The 20,500-nt window shown below is 40.2% G+C and overlaps 1 protein-coding gene and 1 pseudogene across 1 annotated transcript; both read right to left on the bottom strand.

Annotated features, from left to right (window-relative positions):
- Positions 1 to 5,865: 5,865 nt before the first annotated feature.
- On the bottom strand, positions 5,866 to 9,198 carry LOC141655668 (uncharacterized). Its single transcript, XM_074462736.1, has 5 exons — positions 9,156 to 9,198; positions 6,833 to 7,678; positions 6,240 to 6,703; positions 6,039 to 6,134; positions 5,866 to 5,901 (listed from the first exon to the last, which is right to left on the bottom strand). Exons 1-5 carry the CDS (start codon positions 9,196 to 9,198, stop codon positions 5,866 to 5,868), a joined length of 1,485 nt encoding a protein of 494 aa, XP_074318837.1.
- LOC141655667 (wall-associated receptor kinase-like 1) lies at positions 9,027 to 20,387 on the bottom strand (annotated as a pseudogene).
- Between the last annotated feature and the right edge of the window lie 113 nt (positions 20,388 to 20,500).

The raw sequence follows: 20,500 nt of genomic DNA, 5'->3' as shown, positions 1-20,500 counted from the left end.
GTGATACCCAGTTAGCCCTGACCGGACAAGACTCAGGAATCCATACCTCAGTTGACTCGGGAATTATTTTCTTCTCCCTTAGAATCTTGTCATAGTTTGTTTTTAGTAAGTTTTCCTCAGGGAAAGAAGAATCCAGAGATTGAAGGGCAGTAAAAACAGAATCCTGGTACTTGAAAGCCACAGCACGAGCAGGAGGATCAATTTCCCTCACCTCTTCCTCTTGGACGTCTGTGGGTTCAGGCTCAACAGCAGCAGCAGTTTTCTGGGATGAAGGACGTTTTTTGGCTCCCATGTCTTTTATTGTCAGATTTATTATGATGAAGTTAAATTATTTAAAGAGTATAAACTAGCAGAACAGGATTGTTGAGAAGTAGGGAAGAATTTCAGAAGAAAATTTAGCAAAGAAAGTGGAGGAAAATTGGTGAAGAATAATCTCGTCCCAAATACCGTATTTATAGAAGATGAGTAACGGCATGAAAACCCTAGAAATTGCAAAACTCTCAGCATGACATCACCTAGCCGTTACAGTGTTCAACGGTAACTAGGAGTCTAAGAGTCATTGATTAAGTATAATTCTCTTTATTATTCAACCCGGTAAAAGTTGACATCTCACCCCCTGGCCCGATCCAAAGACGGGTAAAATGTCAAGGGGCAATTGTTAGGCCAGATTAGCCTGGCCCGACCATAACCTGGCCCGACCTTACAAGGTGACTAAAGAAGACGAAGACCAGGACAATTCTAGCTATTATTGCAATCGCCTTGCCTTTATTTGGAAGAGAAGCCTGGTGGTAAGCACAGAATAGCCTGGCAGTATTAAAGCAAAGCTAAATTAAGTCAAGAAGAAGCAAAACGGTTATATAAAGATATATATTCGTGTCCTATCTTCAAGGAAGACTAAGTCTACTTGCAAAACCATATTGCCCATGAACCTGGACGTGCAAAGGAAGAGGATCAATCAAATAAGAACGAGTCAACCGGATTAATAGAGAATATGCCCTATTAATCCTAAGAATAAGCCTCGACAAAAGAGAAGGACGTTGAAGACCAAGACAACGTTCATTTTTATGGCTATAAATACGTAATTCTAGCATTTGCAAAGGCATTGATTATTCATTAGTGTGAAATTAGTCTATTACTTATCTTCTCGTCATTTTATTAGCATTCACTTACTTAAACAAAATCTGTATTCAGCTTATCAAAATAATATAAACACTACTCTTTTCTCCTAGTCTTTTCTCATTATTCATTTACAACATACCAAACTTATAGAACTAGATACCCTGACTAGTCTATAATTAAGCCGGATCCTTTCAGGAAAATCCTGCTAAAACAGCAGGTATGTATCCAACAATTTCGCGTGCTACGATCTCTTACAAGATCTCTATTTGCAGGAGTTCCTTTCAGAAAGGATAGTGGCTACTGTTGTATCTGACTCTTGCTTACCTAAGATCTTCTACTTGCGTGCTTCCTCTCTTTTCGCGGCGCACTCTCATGCATTGCACCAGGTTATGAAGACTCAGGATGTTTCGTTTACTGACATTGCTTTTATCGTTTCATTACCAAAATTATCTTCAGTTCTGGCATCTCAAAAGCCAGTTCCAATCGATGTGCGTAATTCACTGTCTGGAATTCGCACTTTTCTTCGTTCCCGACGTAACTGGTCGGTTAGTTTAGCTACTGGATAGTTTACTGTTGTAGTTGTTTTGGTTTCAGACTCTTCTGTTTTCTGTTTTATTTCCTTTAATATAATGGTTTACTTTTGTCGAAAAAAAAAAATATGAAGTATACGTATAGTTTTCTATAGACTCCATTGGTAGATTCGTTTGATAAAAATCAGAAACAAAACTTATTTTTTATCTTATCTATTTTTCATTAATTTATTATACTCCGTATTGAGTAGTATTTAAAACTTGGACCCCCTGTAATCGCTCGAAAAAAGCTTCCTTTATTAATATAGGTGGGAAGGAAATGAAAACAGGCAAATTACAAACTATGAGCATTCTATAACAAAACCTAGACAAATTTTGATTAGGCGATGACGTCGATAAGAGGAAAAGGATATACACATTTTCACCCATTAATGGTGTATCGGATACTCTAACCAGAGGCAGATGGATTATACACTAAGAAATTACAGGAAATTATTATACACTACCTTTGGACCTTTGGTGGATTCACCTAATTGAAGACGGCCTCCTTGAACATCGTAAAGCTCAAACAATTTTGCCCATTTCGATTAATTTTCATGCTTAAAAAATCTGAAACAGAAATTTTATACAATGATCTGTTACATAAATACATACTATTCAGCAGGACACCGGTTATAAAAACTGCTGAATCTGCCACTGTACATTACAGGACCGTCACCATTGCTATATGGGTTCGGCTAACTTTTTTGCTAATCTGAACGGGTCATATGGGTTTTTTCGTTCAGGTCTAAACACTTTGGTCTGTTTAAGGTGCACGGTTAGTTGTCCCCGGGTCAATATACAGAGGAGGGGATTCAAACGTGGGATTAAACCATCAGACTAAGATATTTTCGTATATTATTGTTTACAATTACAGTACTACACTTCAAACTCACTGGTGGTCGTAGTTTAGAGACGTACCCAGAGTAGTAAGGTGCCGGAATAAGGAAAGCATCACCATGATCGGCGAGACAAAATGAGAGTATCTCAAGCGCAGGAGTAGCGCCACTAGTCAACACTAGTCTTGAAGGATCAAATGTCACATTTCCCATAACCTTTGACATGAAATTTGCCATTGCCTGCAGAGCTAACAACAGTCGTCCGCTCTACCGACTGAGCTAAGGTCGGATTCTGCTGTATTCAACTCTAATTATTATTTTATCCTTATTTTCTACCAAATAAATGATGATGATCTACTGTGACAATCTCATGTAACCACAAAATTAGTTGTTAAACACTTATGAATATTGAATGGCAAAATATTGTTATTGATTATGAAAAGAATTGTGTCTGATACAAAGGATGTTAATACTATATATACAAAAGGAATGGAAACAAATATACAATTATTTACGGCAAAGATTATGGCAAAGAATATGGGTGATATTTTCCTTCCTGATTTGGTGAAAGGTAACGTTGGAGGCAACGGCTCTTTGAGCAATGAGGCCGTTGATTCTGCTAACACCCTCCCTCAAGTTGGCGCGTGTAGAGACGAAACGCCCAACTTGGAAAGGAGCTCTTCAAAGGAGGTACGCCCAAGTGCTTTTGTAAATATATCCGCGATTTGAGAGCGAGTATGGACGTAACTTGGACTGATTGTGCCTTTCAAAATTTCATCCCAAACGAAGTGACAGTCTATTTCGATATGTTTGGTTCGTTCATGAAAGACGGGATTTTTTGTGATGTGGAGCGCGGATTGATTGTCGCACAATAGCTTGATGGGTTGGTTGTGTTGAATACCAAGGAAACCGAGCAACCCTTTAAGCCACTTGAGCTCACACGTAGTGAAAACCATAGCGCGATATTCAGCTTCGGTAGACGATAGAGCAACCGTAGGCTGTTTCTTAGTTTTCCAAGAAATAGGAGAGGAGCCCAAGAAAACCAAGTAAGCACTTAATGAGCGTCGGGATGTAGGACAGCTAGCATAGGACGTGTCACAGTAGGCGTGAAGACATAACTTACTGTCAGACCGAAGTAAAAGACCTTGCCCAGGCGCATTTTTTATATAGCGGACAACGTTGAGTGCGGCCTGCCAATGTTCGGTCGTCGGAGCGTGCATGAATTGTGCTAAAATATGGACTGAATATAAAAGTTCGGGACGTGTAATGGTGAGATAGACCAATCGTCCTACGAGCCGTCGGTAAGGTTGTGGATCATGCATAGGAGCCGTTTTAGACAAACCGAGCCTGTGATTCGGCTCCATAGGAATAGAACTGGGCTTTGAGCCAAGTAAACCGGATTCGGATAATATGTCAAGGGCGTACTTGCGCTGGGAGACAAAAATGCCGGATGGATGACGTGCAATTTCGAGCCCGAGAAAATATTTGAGGGGGCCCAAGTCTTTCATATGGAAACATTTGTTAAGGTAGAGCTTGAAATTATTGATCATAGAAGTATTATTTCCGCATATAACAAGATCGTCAACGTAGATAAGGACGTGTACCTCCATAATGGCTTTGGTGATAGAGAATAAAGAGTGATCATATGGACATTGTTGAAAACCGTATTGAGTGAGAGCGGAAGCGAGTTTAGCGTACCAGCATCGAGGGGCTTGTCGGAGCCCATATAAAGACTTGCGGAGTCGACAAACTCTGTTATCATTGGACGAAAGAAAACCAGGAGGAGGTTTCATATACACTTCCTCATTGAGATCGCCATGAAGGAAGGCGTTGTGGACATCCATTTGATGGATGGCCCAATTCTTTGCGGCGGCAATGGCTAATAAGGTCCGAACTGTCACCATTTTGATAGTAGGTGCGAAAGTTTCGTTGTAGTCAATGCCTTCGACCTGTCGATTACCCATTACAACTAGACGGGCTTTATATCGCTCGATGGACCCATCCGAATTGTACTTGATTTTATAAACCCACTTGGAGCCTATGGCCTTTTTATTGGGAGGTAGAGGCTCGAGTGTCCAAGTATGATTCCGTTCGAGAGCTTCAACTTCCATTTTCATAGCGTCGCGCCATTCGGGAACCTGCACTGCATCTTTGTAAAAACTAGGCTCGTGGTGTTTAGTCACGGCCGACAGGAAAACACGGTGTTTAGGAGTAAATTTAGAGTAATCTATATAGTGAGAGAGAGGATACCGAGTACCTGAAGATTGTGCTGGTGTAGTGAGCAAATTTGCCGAGGGACGTAGAGGTTGTAAAACATAACCGTCAAGGTTTGAGTTCGGTATCTTAAGACGGTGGCCACGGCCCAATTTGGCAGGGACATGGTCCATAGATGGAATTGGGTAACGGGTGGGAGTAATGGATGTCGAGGGAGATGAGTCGGGTTGCTCATGATTGGGTGACGTGGGAGGCTCAGGTGAGTTGTTTTGGTCAGTAGAAGACGTGAGTGGCTCGTGGGGGGTAGGGTTTGAGGGAACAGTATGGGTGGGTGTATTGATAAGAACAACTTTTTCAAGGGGGTTAGAAGTGTCTTGTGTAAGAAGGGAAAAATCGGTTTCGGAATCACGAATATTAATTGTTTGGTATGGAAAATTATTTTCAATAAAAATAACATCGCGAGAGACAAAAATATGATCCCGTGTCCAAATCATAAAGTTTCCAACCCTTTTTTCCAAATGGATACCCGATAAAAATACATTTACGACTACGAGAGTCAAATTTATTTCGGGTTCGGTTTTTAGCATATGCAAGGCAGCCAAAGACTCGAATGGCGGTCATGGGTGGGGGGGTTTGAAAAAGCATCTCATATGGAGTTTTTCCTTTGAGAAGTTTTGATGGGGTGCGATTAATTAAGTGAACCGCCCCTAACACACTCACCCCAAAATAAAATTGGGAGACTTGCCTGAAAAAGAAGGGCACGAGCGACGTTTAAAATGTGACGATGTTTTCGCTCGACCCGACCGTTTTGTTGTGGGGTATCAACGTTTGAAGTTTGAAAAAGAATCCCATTTGTTCGAAAAAAAGGAATGAGAGGTTCAAATTCGGTCCCGTTGTCACTACGTAAAATTTTAATATGTTTGTTAAATTGACGTGTGACCATAGCAAAGAAGTTTAGTAAATTTTGTTTAGCATCACTCTTATTTCGCAAAAGATAAACCCAAGTCGAGCGAGAATAATCGTCGACTATTGTTAAAAAATAGCGCGATCCACAGGATCCGTTTGCATCGTACGGGCCCCATACATCACAATGGACCAAATCAAATGTCGAAATAGCAGTAGAATTACTCAACGGAAATGGCGTTCGAGTCTGTTTTGCTCTAATGCAAATATCACAAGAATTATTGTTTAAAGAGTGCAAATTAGTTTTGGAAACAAAATCAAAATAACGTAAAACAGAGGGGGATGGGTGTCGAAGTCTGCGATGCCAAAGGTCGGAATTTTCGGCGGATTTTACCGTATGGACCGTGGCCTTCCCGTCATGGAGACCTTGAAGATAATAAAGTCCCTCGCGTTGCTCACCCGCACCAATCACTCTCTTCGAGGAACGGTCCTGTATGAGGCACAAATTATGAGAAAATTGGATTGTAAGAGAGGTGTCGAGAAGCAAGCTAGAGACGGAAAGTATATTACATTGCAAATTTTCAGCATAAAGTACGTTACGTAAAATTAGACGAGAAGAAAAACAAATATCGCCACTTTTAGTAGCAATAGTGAGATCACCGTTAGGCAATCCAACCGATAACGGAGAAATGGTACGAATATTGGAAAATTGAGATAGAGAACCTGACATGTGGTGTGACGCTCCTGTGTCAATAATCCAAGGAAAATGAGAAATATTACCGTGAAGAGTGTCGGATGCAGGAGCGGATTGATGAGCACGCCATAGTTTCGTTATCTCATCCAATTGTTGTGGGCTCATGGAATTGAAGTCCAATCTGTCCATGGTTGATAGAGGCGGGCCGGAGGAGGACCCACCAGTGCTGCCAAAAGTGGTTTGGCCGGAATTTCCTGCCGCCATGTGTGCTCGTGGAGGATGACCTCCTGCCTTCCCCTGTTTTCGAAGACGATCCCAAGTAGCACGGCCTTGTACATCCGGTACAAAAGTGGCCTTGCTTAAATCTGTGGCATGGGGGTCGACAAAGATACGGTCGCGGGGACGCTCTCCCCACCCGATCCCGGGAATTCACCGTGACCGGTAACATCTTTGAAAATGGTGACCAGGTCGATTACAAGCAAGACAAAAAATACGGTTCGAATTATTGGATGAACCAGAGGAAGGTCGTGGATGGGTTTGAGAATCACGACCCCTCCCTGAAACGACAGGTGCATTAGTAATACGGGCGGCAAATGCCATTGTGTCGGGTGCGGTGTCGGATTTGGGTTGAGATAAGTTTCTCACACCTTCATCCTGTAGTAGTCTGTTATAAACAACATCTAATTGAGGAAGAGGAGTAATACCAATTATTTGAGATCGGGCATTAGAAAAACGAGAATCAAGACCCATTAAAAAATCGCGTACCCGCCTTTTTTCTCGCCGGGAAGTAATCAGATTCAGCCAGTCACAAGAGCACGGGTTGCATGAACACTTGGGAAGCGGATCATGCTCTATTATTGCGTCCCAGATTGTCGCCATCCTCCCGTAGTAATCCATTAAACTTTCTGTCGGGCCCTGTCGACAGGCCAGCAATTCCGCCTGAAGTTGATACACTCGAGTTTCATTGGTTTGGCAGAACCTATTCTTGATGTCCTCCCATACCTGTTTGGCCTCTGGTCGAAGCGAAATCTGCTGGCGTACCGAGGTTGCAATCGTATTAAAGATCCATAAAGTGACTAGAGCATTTGTGGATTCCCAATTTTGGTAGGAATCGTCTGTAGCAGACGGTTTCTTGATGGCACCGTTGATATAGCCAAGTTTACCTTTAGCCATTAGAGCGAGGTAAAACGATCTTGACCAATCATCATAGTTATTACCATTAAAAGTGACGGTAGAAATTGAATGACCCGGATTTTCGATGTGAACAACCGAATATGAGGGATTGGATGGATTGGGTGGATTAACGACTTCTGAATTAGTCATAACGAATTGACTGGTTGCTGTAAAAAAGAATGACAGGGAAAGAAAATTGGATTGGAAAATTAGTAAACCTAATCTCCTGATGCCATGTTAAACACTTATGAATATTGAATGGCAAAATATTGTTATTGATTATGAAAAGAATTGTGTCTGATACAAAGGATGTTAATACTATATATACAAAAGGAATGGAAACAAATATACAATTATTTACGGCAAAGATTATGGCAAAGAATATGGGTGATATTTTCCTTCCTGATTTGGTGAAAGGTAACGTTGGAGGCAACGGCTCTTTGAGCAATGAGGCCGTTGATTCTGCTAACATTAGTGGTCCATTCAATTAAAATTGAATTTGAAAATAGACAAAATTAGTATTCCCTACTTGAGTTTCAATCTATAGCAAAATTGATAGTCATTAATAAGAAGGTTGAGATGGAGGTGTCGTAACAATAGGTGACAGGCTCAACTCCCACTTCCAAATATATACCGTATTGTATTGACCTTGTACCGCATTTGATACCAAAAAATAAATAAAGAAGATTGAAGAGCTCTTGATGATTAAGTTGACATCATGTTTACGACCCATGTTTACGGTGGTGGTTATCGTCATTAGGTTGGTGATTATAATGGTAATTTATCCTATGATTATAAGCACTTATTATTTGCTTCATAAAATGTGCACTGGATACCCCTTGGATCTTTACCTATATAATGAGTTATTTAGAGTGATTGAAGGATACGCGAATGTGAAATCTCCATCCTTTATACTCCCTCTGTCCCGCTGATTTGTTGTCCTTTTTCATATTTGGGTGTCTCAGTCAATTGTTGTCCTTTTTATTTTAAGAATGAACTTGATAAGTAATTTGATCATTCACACTCAATTTGTTCCACTTGTCATTTAGTAATTGGTCCATCCTTTATACTCCCTCTGGCCCGCTGATTTGTTGTCCTTTTCCATATTTGGGTGCCTCAGTCAATTGTTGTCTTTTTTATTTTAAGAATGAACTTGATAAGTAATTTGATCATTCACACTCAATTTGTTCCACTTGTCATTTAGTAATTGGTCCCTTCATCTTTCCTTGGTCATTGTGCCAAAACTAAAGGACAACAATTGACCGGAACCGGAGGGAGTAATACTCTTTAATATTTTACTATTTCCGATTATACCATATGAGTTTCAACTCCTAATAGTTGAGTACACAACTTTTAGGAGTGGTATGTGCCCATATCAATTGCTCACTAGCATCTATTCTCGAAATGACGTTTCGTACCCCGACACTAGCATCTATTCTCCAAATATACCTTCGCCCCTATAGTCACCCTATATTTATAACAAACGTAATCAGTGATTTGCTCACTATGGCGGAGATAATAGTATTACACCGAAAAGCTCAAACAATCTATTTTCTCGCATTATTTTCTCTCATTAATGCGAAATGCGCTCAATATTTTCTCTCATTAACCATAATGGTGAAGAACTGAAGATAATAGTATTACCTTCTTGAACACCGAAAAGCTTAAACAATTTACCATTTTGCATTATTGTCATGCTCAAAAATATATAAAACTTGAAAGTTTATACTATGATATAATAATTTCAACAGGACCCCTTTAACAAAACCTGCTTGATTGGCCACTGTACATTGCAGAATCTGAATTTTTCAGTTCAGGATGTACCTTGATGTGTCAGGTCCTACCCATGAGCGGCTGAACCTCGATTGTGGAAGGAGGAGGATCATCATCTACAGTAAACATGCTTCTACTTACAGAACCGCTTTGAAAGTGGATCGCTTCTTTGACATCGTGATTGCACTCTTTAGGTTTAACTTCTTTTGAAATAGGCATTTGTGAGGATCTAATCGCATCCAGTTGCACTGCAATTTCCTTCATTGTCGGCCGCTGTTTGCCATTCATATTCAAACATTTCCTGGCAAGTTCTGCAACTGCCATAAACTCGCCTTCTTTACCTTCATCTGAAATTCTGCTATCCAGAATGTCGAAAAGACGAGAATCTTCCATCTTTGACAGGAACTCAACTGCCAAGCTTATCCATCCACCATTTCCAACATGGCATATTGGTCTCTTGCCTGTTAGGAGCTCAACAAGGACTACACCAAAGCTATAAACATCACTTTTTTTTTGTGAATTGATTGGACTGAAAGTACTCGGGATCCAAATAACCGTATGTTCCTTGAACAGCAGTGGTCACATGAGTTTGATCAATGTTAATGGCTCTAGAGGTCCCAAAATCAGAAACTTTAGCTCTGTATTTTTCATCCAGAAGTATATTGCTCGACTTGATGTCTCTATGATAAATAGGAGCTGATGAAGATGAATGTAGATACGCAATAGCACCAGCGGATTCTGCTGCAATTTGTAAGCGCATTTTCCAATTAATGTGAAAATCATCACCTCCACCTTGGATATGTTCATAAAGTGTTCCATTAGGGATGTACTCATAGACAAGGGTCTGGACTTCCGTCTCTAAACAACATCCCAGTATACCGACCACATTCCGATGGTTAATCTGAGAAAGAATAACCACCTCATTGATAAAGGGTTCTACCTGAGACTCATCAACTTTTTTCGACTTCTTAATGGCAACAATCCGTCCATACATTAACATTCCTTTGTATACTGTGCCTTAGCCTCCTTGGCCGAGTATTCTGTTTTCATTGAAATTGTCAGTAGCTTTCTCTAACTCAGTAACAGTGAAAACTCTGGTCCTCTCTACGGTACCCTCGTTAGAAAACATTTGTTGTTGCAGTAGTAAGCCACCGTTTCTCTTGAAGTTGTTGTCTTTTTCCTTAAGCATTTTTCTTCTCTTCAAATATGTATACAGCCAATAGCCACCAAGAACTAATAGCACTAAACCCATGCCGCAACGACAGTTATATTAGATATAATTGTTAGTGCTAATATTTGATATAAGCACTTCTGTTATTCAAATTGTTTGAATGACATTAAAACTTGACCAATTAAAGATTATTGAGTTTTTAATTGATAAAATATGAGATATTTTGTCAAAGGTTGCCACTCAGGTAGACAATAAAATTATTTTATTTTCGTTTACAAGAAGCGACCTGACAACCAGGGGTCTTGTAGTTCGGAGATATAATAATATTGTCTATTTTATATGATACGGGGGTGAAGAAAAGTTAACTAATCTTGTACTTTTAGTCTGGACAACCCAGAGGGTATGACATTTATTAATTTTATTTCACTAGAGTGGATAAACTCAACTACACTGATAGGTACGACCTGACAACCAGGGGACTATGTAGTGTAGAGCCTGAAATGATTTTATAAGATAAAATCGGATGAATTTTAATTATGATGAGAAGCGACTTGACAACCAGGGGGCTCATGCATGTTTTAAAATTCTTATATATCATTATGAGGAAGTCCATATCATTATGGTGTATGATTATGTTCTTTTTGGATTGTTTTCTTTCCGATTTCTCAAAGAAGGCTAGTGGGAGTACAGTCATTTTCCTAGTGTTGTATGTGGATGACATATTGGTGATAGGAAATGGTGTGCTAGTCATGCAAGAGACAAAGATTTGACTATCTGAATAGTTCTCCATGAAGGATATGGGAAAAGCGGCTTATATTCTTGGAATAAGAATCTATGGAGATAGATTCAGGAAGCTGCTATAGCTCTCCCAATCTTTGTACACTCAGCTGTGATGTTGTACAAGGCTTGATGTGGCTTACCCGTTAGGAGTAGCAAGTAGGCATCAGGCAATCCGGGTGAGGAACATTGGAAAGTGGTGAAAACCATCCTTGAGTACTTGAGAAGGACTAAGGATCAATTCCTCATTTTTGGAGATTGTAAGCTAAAAGTGTTTAGCTGTACTAATGCAAGTTTTGCATTGGATAAGGATGATAGCAAGTCTATCTCTAGTTATGCTTTCACCTTAAATGGTGAGCAGTGAGTTGGAAGAGTTCCATAAAAGCTAAAGTAGCTGACTCAGTAACCGAAGTAAAGTACTTAGCTGTATGTGATGCTGTTAAGGAAACTGTTTGGATAAAAAGGTTCTTAATTGAACTTGGTGTTGTTCCTTCAGTGGAGGAAGGTGTTCCTCTATTGTGTGTCAATAAGGAGTTATTGTACAGTCTAAAAAGCAAAGGGAACCACCAACGATCTAAACATGTTCTTAGGAAATTTCACTTGATTAGAGAAATATTCGAACATGGAGATGTTCAAATTCATCAGGTGTAAGGGAAAGAAACGATGTCGATCCTTTCATTAAGGCGCTTTGATCAAAGGAGTTTCACAAGCGCAGGTGGGATCTAGAATCAAGGTTCATGACCGATTGCCTCTAGGTCAAGTGGGAGATTGTTGGAACTATGCCCCAGAGCAATCGTTAATGAAACGTTTTGAACAAATTTCATACAGTGTAATTATTAATGGAGATTAATAATTAGATGGCATTTTTCTTATTATCTTATTAGGTGTTAATACGATAATCAATCCTTGATTAAACTGGTATACTTGACATCATAATGGAGATTATGATAATGAGAGTCGAGTATTATAGAGTTTAGTCTAAAAGTGTTCTTGGTCGTTGGATTATCAGAACGGGATTATGAAAATCCGGATAGACCAATATATTGATAACGGTACTCATAAGATGAGTATTAATGGATCTCATTCATTAAGTTATAATATATATAATGCATATGGATATATGATTATTGAACGTGATCAACAGTGAGATTTCCCAAATGGTTATTATTACCTATGCACTGTCAATGTGGAAATTCTCTTAAGGAGTAGTTGTATATTTTATCCTTTGACTTGAGATCATCATTGTAATTAATAGACTGCTTATTGTACTTAGATACCGGACACCTAGTGTGTAAAAATGCTAGTTGAATGGTCATTGGGTATAATTAAGTACCTATGTAATTAGTGGTGAGTCAAGATGGAATCCGTCAGCTCAAGGTAATGAGTTTGAACTCTATGTTGTCATTAATCTTATTGGTCATATCAAAACCTTGGCCAGGGTAGACGAATGATTTAAGAAAGGAGTTTCTTAAAGTCATTTCCGACCAATAATGATAGACATGTAACATAGAGGTCGTCTAGTGGGGTTTGACAGTCAAACCATACCCTAGGACGATCCGGAGTTGGAACGACGGAGGGAAATAAATACAGTGTCCTTTACCAGGTTCGAGTACAGTGAATATTGGTATTCACGCTATCCGGCCGTCGGGGAGTGTTGTTAGACGCCAACCTCGATTAATAATTATGAGATTAATTATTACCGGTTTAGCGATGAACCTATGTGGTCACACACTTACGGTGGATATTTAACGTTTACGGTTATTTAATTTATTATGAGATAATTAATTAAATAATCTCGACGACATATTTTTATATTGTCCGCTAACACGGAAATATAGTTAATATCGGAAAGACGTTTGTACGAGAGATCGGACCAAAACAAGTCAAATGATAAAGCCACGTTACATATGTTTGATATGTATGAATTATGGCATGTTTATCTCAAAAGTGACGTGTCTCTTGCATGTTTATTCCTTAATGGTTAAGGATACATTATGTAAGATTAGCTTTAAGTATTTGCTTTGTTGGACAAGCAAATTTTTGGCTATAAATAGCAAGGTAGTCCACGAGTTTTTTCTAAGATGAAAATACAAAAACAAGTTTGTGAAACTTGTCTCTCGTAGTCTCTCGTATAAATACAAAAGTGAGAAAGTGTTTCTCTTATTATTCCGAGGTCGTCTCAAGGGTTGAGAACGTTAGTCTATCTACCGGTGTGGATACACTAGAGACTCCGTATTTTCGGGGTTAGATCAATTTATTGTCTACACATAAAGTATGTGTCCCTTTACCCAGTTTTACAAGTTTTTAAATGCAATAGGTCTCAGAAGGACCGCCTTTCTGTCTTCCGCTGCTACATGTGATGTGCCGCGGTCCCTTCACAGTGACCACTTGCCCTAGATACAAATTTCAACTAAAATTTCTTACATAGTTACAAGTTCAATAATTTTTTAATTTTCACCCATTATTACATTGAATCCATTACTGTCTGTTAGTTGACAAAAATCCAAACCCACAATCATACCTTAGTGATGATGGGTCAAACACACACAAAGAAGTGTATAACAGATCCAAAATTGTACTCCAATGAGAAGCATTTCATTGACCATGGAGCCATTTTGCTTGAGAAACAGATTGCTCTTAGCAGAGGCCAAAATACAGGATCAAGGCAGCTCAAAATACTCTCAATCATCGATATCGAGCAGGCTACAAATAACTATGATCCTAATCTAGTTGTTGGTAGCATTAAATCCACAGTTTTTAAAGGAGTCATAGTTGACCAAGTTGTAGCTGTCAAAGTTCCTATAGATTTTCACCTGAATCACCACCTCACCGATCTCTACTTAACCGAAGCAGCGACATCAATGGTCATGAATCACGAAAATTTAGTTAAGATCTATGGTGGTTGTCTTGAAACTTGTATGCCTATAATGGTGTATGAGTACTTGCCTAATGGATGCCTCTTTAAACATCTATACTCACATACCAATCGTTTAAAATGGTCTGATCGATTAAGGGTCGCAACTGACGTTGCATATGGTCTATCTTATATGCGTAATGCTATGTCAAGGCCTATGGTGCACAGGAAAGTCATATCATGCAGTATACTTCTTGATCAGTCATTTCGAGCAAAGTTATCGAATTTTGGCTACTCAGTGACTCTTTGTCCTGGGGAGACAGCTCAGAACGGGCCTGTTATTGGTTCTCTAGGATATATTGATCCTGAGTATGTTGAAACTGAACACGTTACAGAGAAGTGCGATGTTTATAGTTTCGGGGTTTTGTTATTGGAGCTGTTGACAGGAAAATATCCTATAACAATGGCCAAAGATGGTACCGACTTGGTTGATGTCTTTGTTTCAACTGCACAAAAAAATGGGATGTCGGAGATGATAGATAGCGAAGTTTTGGAACAAGCACCGGAAGATGAAATCCGACAGGTTGCAGGGCTTGCATTGAAATGTGTCGCAAAGAAAGGGGATGAACGACCGACTATGATTAATGTGGTTCAAGAGCTTTGGCAAATGCAAGATCAAGACAAGAACAAAAGCTGAAACATATTACTCAGCAAAAGCTATTTTCGCGTAAAATTTTGTCGTGCTCTGTCTAATGCGACTATTTGTGAAAAAACAATTATGTTCGGTGTTAAATTGAAGCGTTTAAATGCATTGACAACATAGTTGAATATTGTTACTATTAACAATATATCTTCCTCTATTAAAATATCATAAGATATTCATTAGTCTCTTCCTCAAGAAATGTAGTATTGGTGGGGTTAATGGGTGGTTGTCTACGTGTGTAGACTTGCGTGATGGGATGACGAGTGGTGTTTGGAGATGGTGGTTTCTCGACATTAGGTGGGGTGGGAATTATGGGAAGAATTAGGGAGCACCAGTCATCCGGGTCTGTGTGGGTGGGCGTGATAGGCACTGTTTTTATGAGACGGGTATAGGGAAATTCATCTTCAATAAATTTAACATGACGGGATGTATATAGGCGATTGGTTGTAGGGTCAAGGCAATGGAAGACACTTTGAGTGGATGAATATCCAACAAAGATACACGGGGTAGAGCGATATTCAAGTTTATGCTTTATGTATGGTCGGAGCCATGGATAGCAAAGGCACCCGAAGTTGTGGAGCTTTGTGTAGTCGGGTTGTAAATTGTGCATTATTGAATAAGGTGTTTGGCCTTGAAGTGTTTTAGTAGGCATACGATTAATGAGATATGTTGCGGTACTAAAAGCAAACGGCCAAAGAGTGGTGGGTAGGTTGGCGTGGGAAAGTAGGGCCAAGCCCGTTTCAACAATGTGACGGTGTCGTCTTTCGGCATATCCGTTATGTTCCGGGGTATGAGGTGGAGAGGTAAAATGACTAATACCGTTGTCTAGTAGGGTCGGATTTAATTTTATAAATTCACCTCCATTATCGGAAAAAAATTTACGGATGGGTTTTTGAAAGAATTTTTCGACTAATGCTTTGAACCGAACACAAACTTGGGTTGTGTCGGATTTATTTTTAATTGGAAAAAGCCATATATACTTGCTGAAATGATCAACAAATACAACGTAGTATTTGTATTTGTCGCGCGAATAAACTGGGCTAGTCCATAGGTCGGAATAAATGAGTTCAAGCGGTGCGGTTGTATGAAACGATGAGACTGCGAATGGGAGCTTTTTGCTCTTGCTAACGTGACATGGTTCACAGTAGGTAAAATCAGATATAGAAAATGATAAGCTTTTATTGATTAATTTCATAACATCAAGACTAGGATGCCCTAATTTATGATGCCAAGATATCGAGTTGGAGCCTTTGGTCATTGCGTGCGCGGTTGGTTGTGGTCGGCTCAACTCGTAGATTCCATGGTTAGCCCGTCCCTGGAGCAGTGGCGTTCCCGTCGATAGTTCCTTAACAATAAAAGAAGAAGAGGTGAATATTACATAGGCATTGTTGTCTCGACATAATTGAGAAATTGATAATATATTGCGAGATATACGAGGTACATGTAAAACGTTATTAAACTTAAGAGATGAGAGACGGAATGAACCTATGTTTTCAATGTTGAGTGCTGAACCATCGCCTATTATGAGGTTGTCGGGACCAAAATAAGGAGAGTGACACGCAAGGGTGTCAAGGTCGTGAGTCACATGGTTGGAGGCGCCACTGTCCAAGAGATAATTCGGGTTTGGTGGGTTCATTGCTCCATGGGTTGCCGTGTGGGCTTGGGGAGTGGAGGTGTGTTGACGGGTTGGTGGTTCGGGAAAGATGATAGTTGGGAATAGCTTGCGAAAGAGGGGACGGTCGGCAATGACATGTCCTACTTGGCGGCACCATTGGCACCGTCCCTTAAAGGGACGAGGGTTGGGATTGGGGTTGTTCTGTTGGTAGGTGTTTTGTGGGTTGTAGGAGTTGTTGAATTTCTGGTTGTTGTAGTTGTTGCGGTGGTTATGGTGGTTGCGGTAAGCCGCATTGGCTGAGGGTTGGAAAGGGTCATTGGTTGGTTGTTGTTTGATCAGTAACTCGTGTTGAAGCAACTTCTCGTGAAGGGCTTCAAAGGTGATAGGGTGGTCACGAGCACGGACGGTGTCAAGGACGGGTTTGTAGAGATTATAATCAAGGCCTTTGAGGACCTTGGATATAATATCTTCGGGGTCAATAACTTTTCCCATTAAAGCGAGTTGGTCGATACACGCTTTGATGGAATTCATATAGTCCGTGATGGTTTGATCGGTGGTTTTGACGATTGAGTCAAGCCGATCTTTAATTTGGAGTATATGTGCTCGTGAGGGGTTAGCGTAGGTACGAGCAAGTACATCCCACGCTTCTTTCGATGTTGTGGCACGGACTATTAAGGCTTGGACAGCCGCAGACAAGGTACCCATGAGGGCACCCAAGATGAGGCCGTCCTGTTTTAGCCATGTATAGTATGCCGGGTTTGGTTTCTCGGTTTTGTCAGAACCGGCAATGGTTGGTGGGGGGCACGGGTTGCTGCCGTCGAGAAAGCCGAGCAGGCTGTACCCAAACAGTATGTGGGTTAGTTGAAAATGCCAGGAAGTATAGTTGAGTGGGGTTAATTTGACACAATGGTTCAAATTTAGGGAGGTGAGAGGGGTGTTGGTGTCGTGTGGGTTGTTGATGGTTGTTTCGTGGTTGGTCATGGTGATCGTTGGTGGTAGGGTAGTTTTGGTGGTGCGTTTGAAGCTGTGGCGGCGTGGATGAAGGGGGTTTTTCGAGGATCGATGAGGACTCTTAGATACCATATAAGACAAGGGTTTTGATATTGTAAAGGATGATTTTATTGAATGCAATTACAATGTATTTATACTAATGCTAAGAGTATACACAAAATATTTACTTGCTAAGATTACAGTGGAAATGTAATAATACATTTCTTGAGGAAGAGACTAATGAATATCTTATGATATTTTAATAGAGGAAGATATATTGTTAATAGTTACATACTTTCGCCTTCAATTTTCAACTCCCAAGTTATCAGTGCATTAAGGCAAAAGACAGTTAATTGAACTTACAGACTGAAACTATATAATTACATGTAGAAAACAGAGTAAAACCACGCCGTATCATTGCCTCCTGAAAAATGTTTCCATAGAGTGATCCTGAATTTGAGAAGCGGTGGACCAGTTCGAAGGCAAAGAGTAATCTTCATCTGTATATGGCCGCAAAAGGCTTTCACTTGGACTAAATGTAATGTCCCTTGATGTTTGCTCATTGACCTCTGGAGTTTTCTTTTGATCCGAGACAAGAAGATGGTGTTGCTGGCTAATCATCTCCAACTCTACAAAGACTTCTCTCATAGTCGGCCTATTTTTCCCATCCATGTTTAGAGATCTTTTAGCGAGGTTTGCGATAGCAAGAATAGCTTCTTGGCTGCCCTCTTTAGTTACACGAGAAGCCAAGATATCGTCCAAGTTGAATTTTTCCATAGCCGATAGAAACCATGAAGCTAGACTTTTGCCATCATAAGCTTGACTTGGAAGAATGGCTCTGAGTCCGGTCAAAAGCTCTACAAGGACTACTCCAAAACCGTAGACATCACTTTTATCTGTAAATTGGTGTGAACGGAAATATTCAGGATCCAGATAGCCAAATGTGCCCTGAACACGAGTAGTTAAATGCGTTTGATCAACAGCAATCGATCTTGAGGTCCCAAAATCAGACAACTTTGCTCGATACTTGGCATCAAGAAGTATATTGGAGGTTTTGATATCTCTGTGAAAGATGGGATTCGAGGAAGACGAGTGTAAGTAATTAAGTGCTCCTGCCACGTCTATAGCGATTTGCAAACGCATTTCCCAAGTAATTGGAAAATCTTCGCTCGAATCATGGATAAATCTCGAAAGAGTGCCATTTGGAACATATTCGTAAACCAATAGAGGGATTTCCGTTTCCAGGCAACATCCTAACAGCTTGACTATATTTCTATGGTTGATTTGTGATAAAATAACCACTTCATTGATAAATTCGCCTACATGGCTATGTCCAACCTTCTTGGATTTCTTAATGGCAACAATATTTCCGTCACTCAACATACCCTTATAAACTGTACCTTGCCCACCTTGACCGAGAATTCTATTTTCATTGAAGTGATCAGTGGCTTTATCTAGCTCATCGTTAGTAAAAATTCTTGTTCGCTCAATCATACCTTCCGTGGATGACATTTGTTGTTGCAATAACAAACCGCCATTTCTCTTGAAGTTGTTAGCTCTTTGCAAAATCTCCTTTCTTCTTTTCGCCATAACGAAAAACCAATATACTCCCATGGCAAAAAGTACCGTTCCCAAGCCAATTCCGAGTCCTACATAATATGCAGAGATAATTAGTTCTATTTACTTCTTTGATTACCGGTAAATCGACTGAGAAATACATAAAACACCTTACCTAAGGGCAAGGCCAATTTCAAGCTCTTAGGAAAACAACCCGTCCCATTTTTCTTTCCGTCTCCATTAAAACCACTAGGACAGATGCATTGATAGCTTCCTGGAATGTTTGTGCAAGAATGGGAACATGGATTGCTCGGTCCTCGACACTCGTCAATATCTAGCAAGCTCAAAGTTAACATAAATTAAGTGGCAGTATGAAAGATAGTTGTTTGTCTAGCTAAATAAATTGACCTTGACCCGAATTGGCACCATATACATGAAATGACTCGTCCCCAACCCAAATGACCCGTTTACCATGAATTTAAGAAGTGTAGAAACTGACCTGTGCAGCCCGGACTCAGGTATGGGTTACCCTCAAACCCTTGCAGACATTTACAGCGGTACCCATAAACATTCAAATCGCGGTCAAGATCAATACAACTTGTATTCCGTTGGCATGCAAATGTAGTCAGATTCTTCTGCGCTTCCTTGCAAGTAGCATTCGCAATGAACCAATCCATCACAGAGGGCAAAATCTGAACCTTTTTATCAAATCCTGGATCCTGAAGATCAATAGCACGACGAAAATCAATGCTAGACCGTTTTGCTAGAAACGAATAACTACAATTCCCCGAGGTGACGTTTGTGCTATACACAATCTTTTCTAAGCCGGCCTGGAAGTCCTGTAAGCCCTTCGGAAGGGGAGCTTCACAACACCCGATCCCAGAGCAAGAGTCATCGTATAAATCCGCTTCCTCAGTACATAAGGCAACACAACTAACCACTCTCTGGTCAGTTTTTGTGGTGGCCCTCAGCAATCCATAGTGATGGCAACCAACAACCATAAACGTGTTGGCAGTGCTCGACAGTGCATATGGTTTCCCGAGCACATGAATCTCACCCCAGTTATTTGCAGTGGTTTCCTTGCCTTCGGAGTTGCACGATCGAGCAGCTGCACTAGATGTTAGAGTCAACTCGGTCTCAGACATGTCGAGAATAGCCGTGTTGTTATCAACATATAAGGCATAGATATGACCTCTTATGTTAGTACAATTGACGACATAGTCATCAGACATGGCACAATCTCTCCCTATCCCAAACGGATATGGAATCGTAATGTTCCCACATTTCGGTTTGCATCCAGGCTTTTGCGCGTTAACAGCAGTGAACATGGTGTCGGGTTTCAAAAACGATGCACCCACTAGACATGGGAACACCAGCGGAACCCATATCCATATCCATGTACAGGATGCTACTAAATTTGTACTCATCAGAAACATATTTTTGCTGTGATTACTGTAAGACAGTAGTACATACAATTATACAATTACAACAAATATATATTGCTGAAAACATAAAAAACAGAACCAAGTGTGAAATGCATATAGGACGG

This window comes from Silene latifolia, chromosome 5, assembly GCF_048544455.1.
Source record: "Silene latifolia isolate original U9 population chromosome 5, ASM4854445v1, whole genome shotgun sequence".
Lineage (NCBI taxonomy): Eukaryota > Viridiplantae > Streptophyta > Magnoliopsida > Caryophyllales > Caryophyllaceae > Silene > Silene latifolia.
The sequence above is the reverse complement of the archived record's forward strand: the minus strand, read 5'-3'. Positions and strand labels throughout refer to the sequence as shown.

Excerpts from the sequence above, each read along its gene's own strand:
- LOC141655668 (XM_074462736.1), bottom strand. The coding sequence starts at position 9,198 with ATGCAAAATGGTAAATTGTTTAAGCTTTTCGGTGTTCAAGAAG. Across the intron at positions 6,704-6,832 it reads TTCATCCAATAATTCGAACC|ATTTAAGCAAGGCCACTTTT; the intron begins GTATTTTTTGTC and ends CCCATGCCACAG. Across the intron at positions 6,135-6,239 it reads CTCGTCTAATTTTACGTAAC|GACCGTTCCTCGAAGAGAGT; the intron begins GTACTTTATGCT and ends TGCCTCATACAG.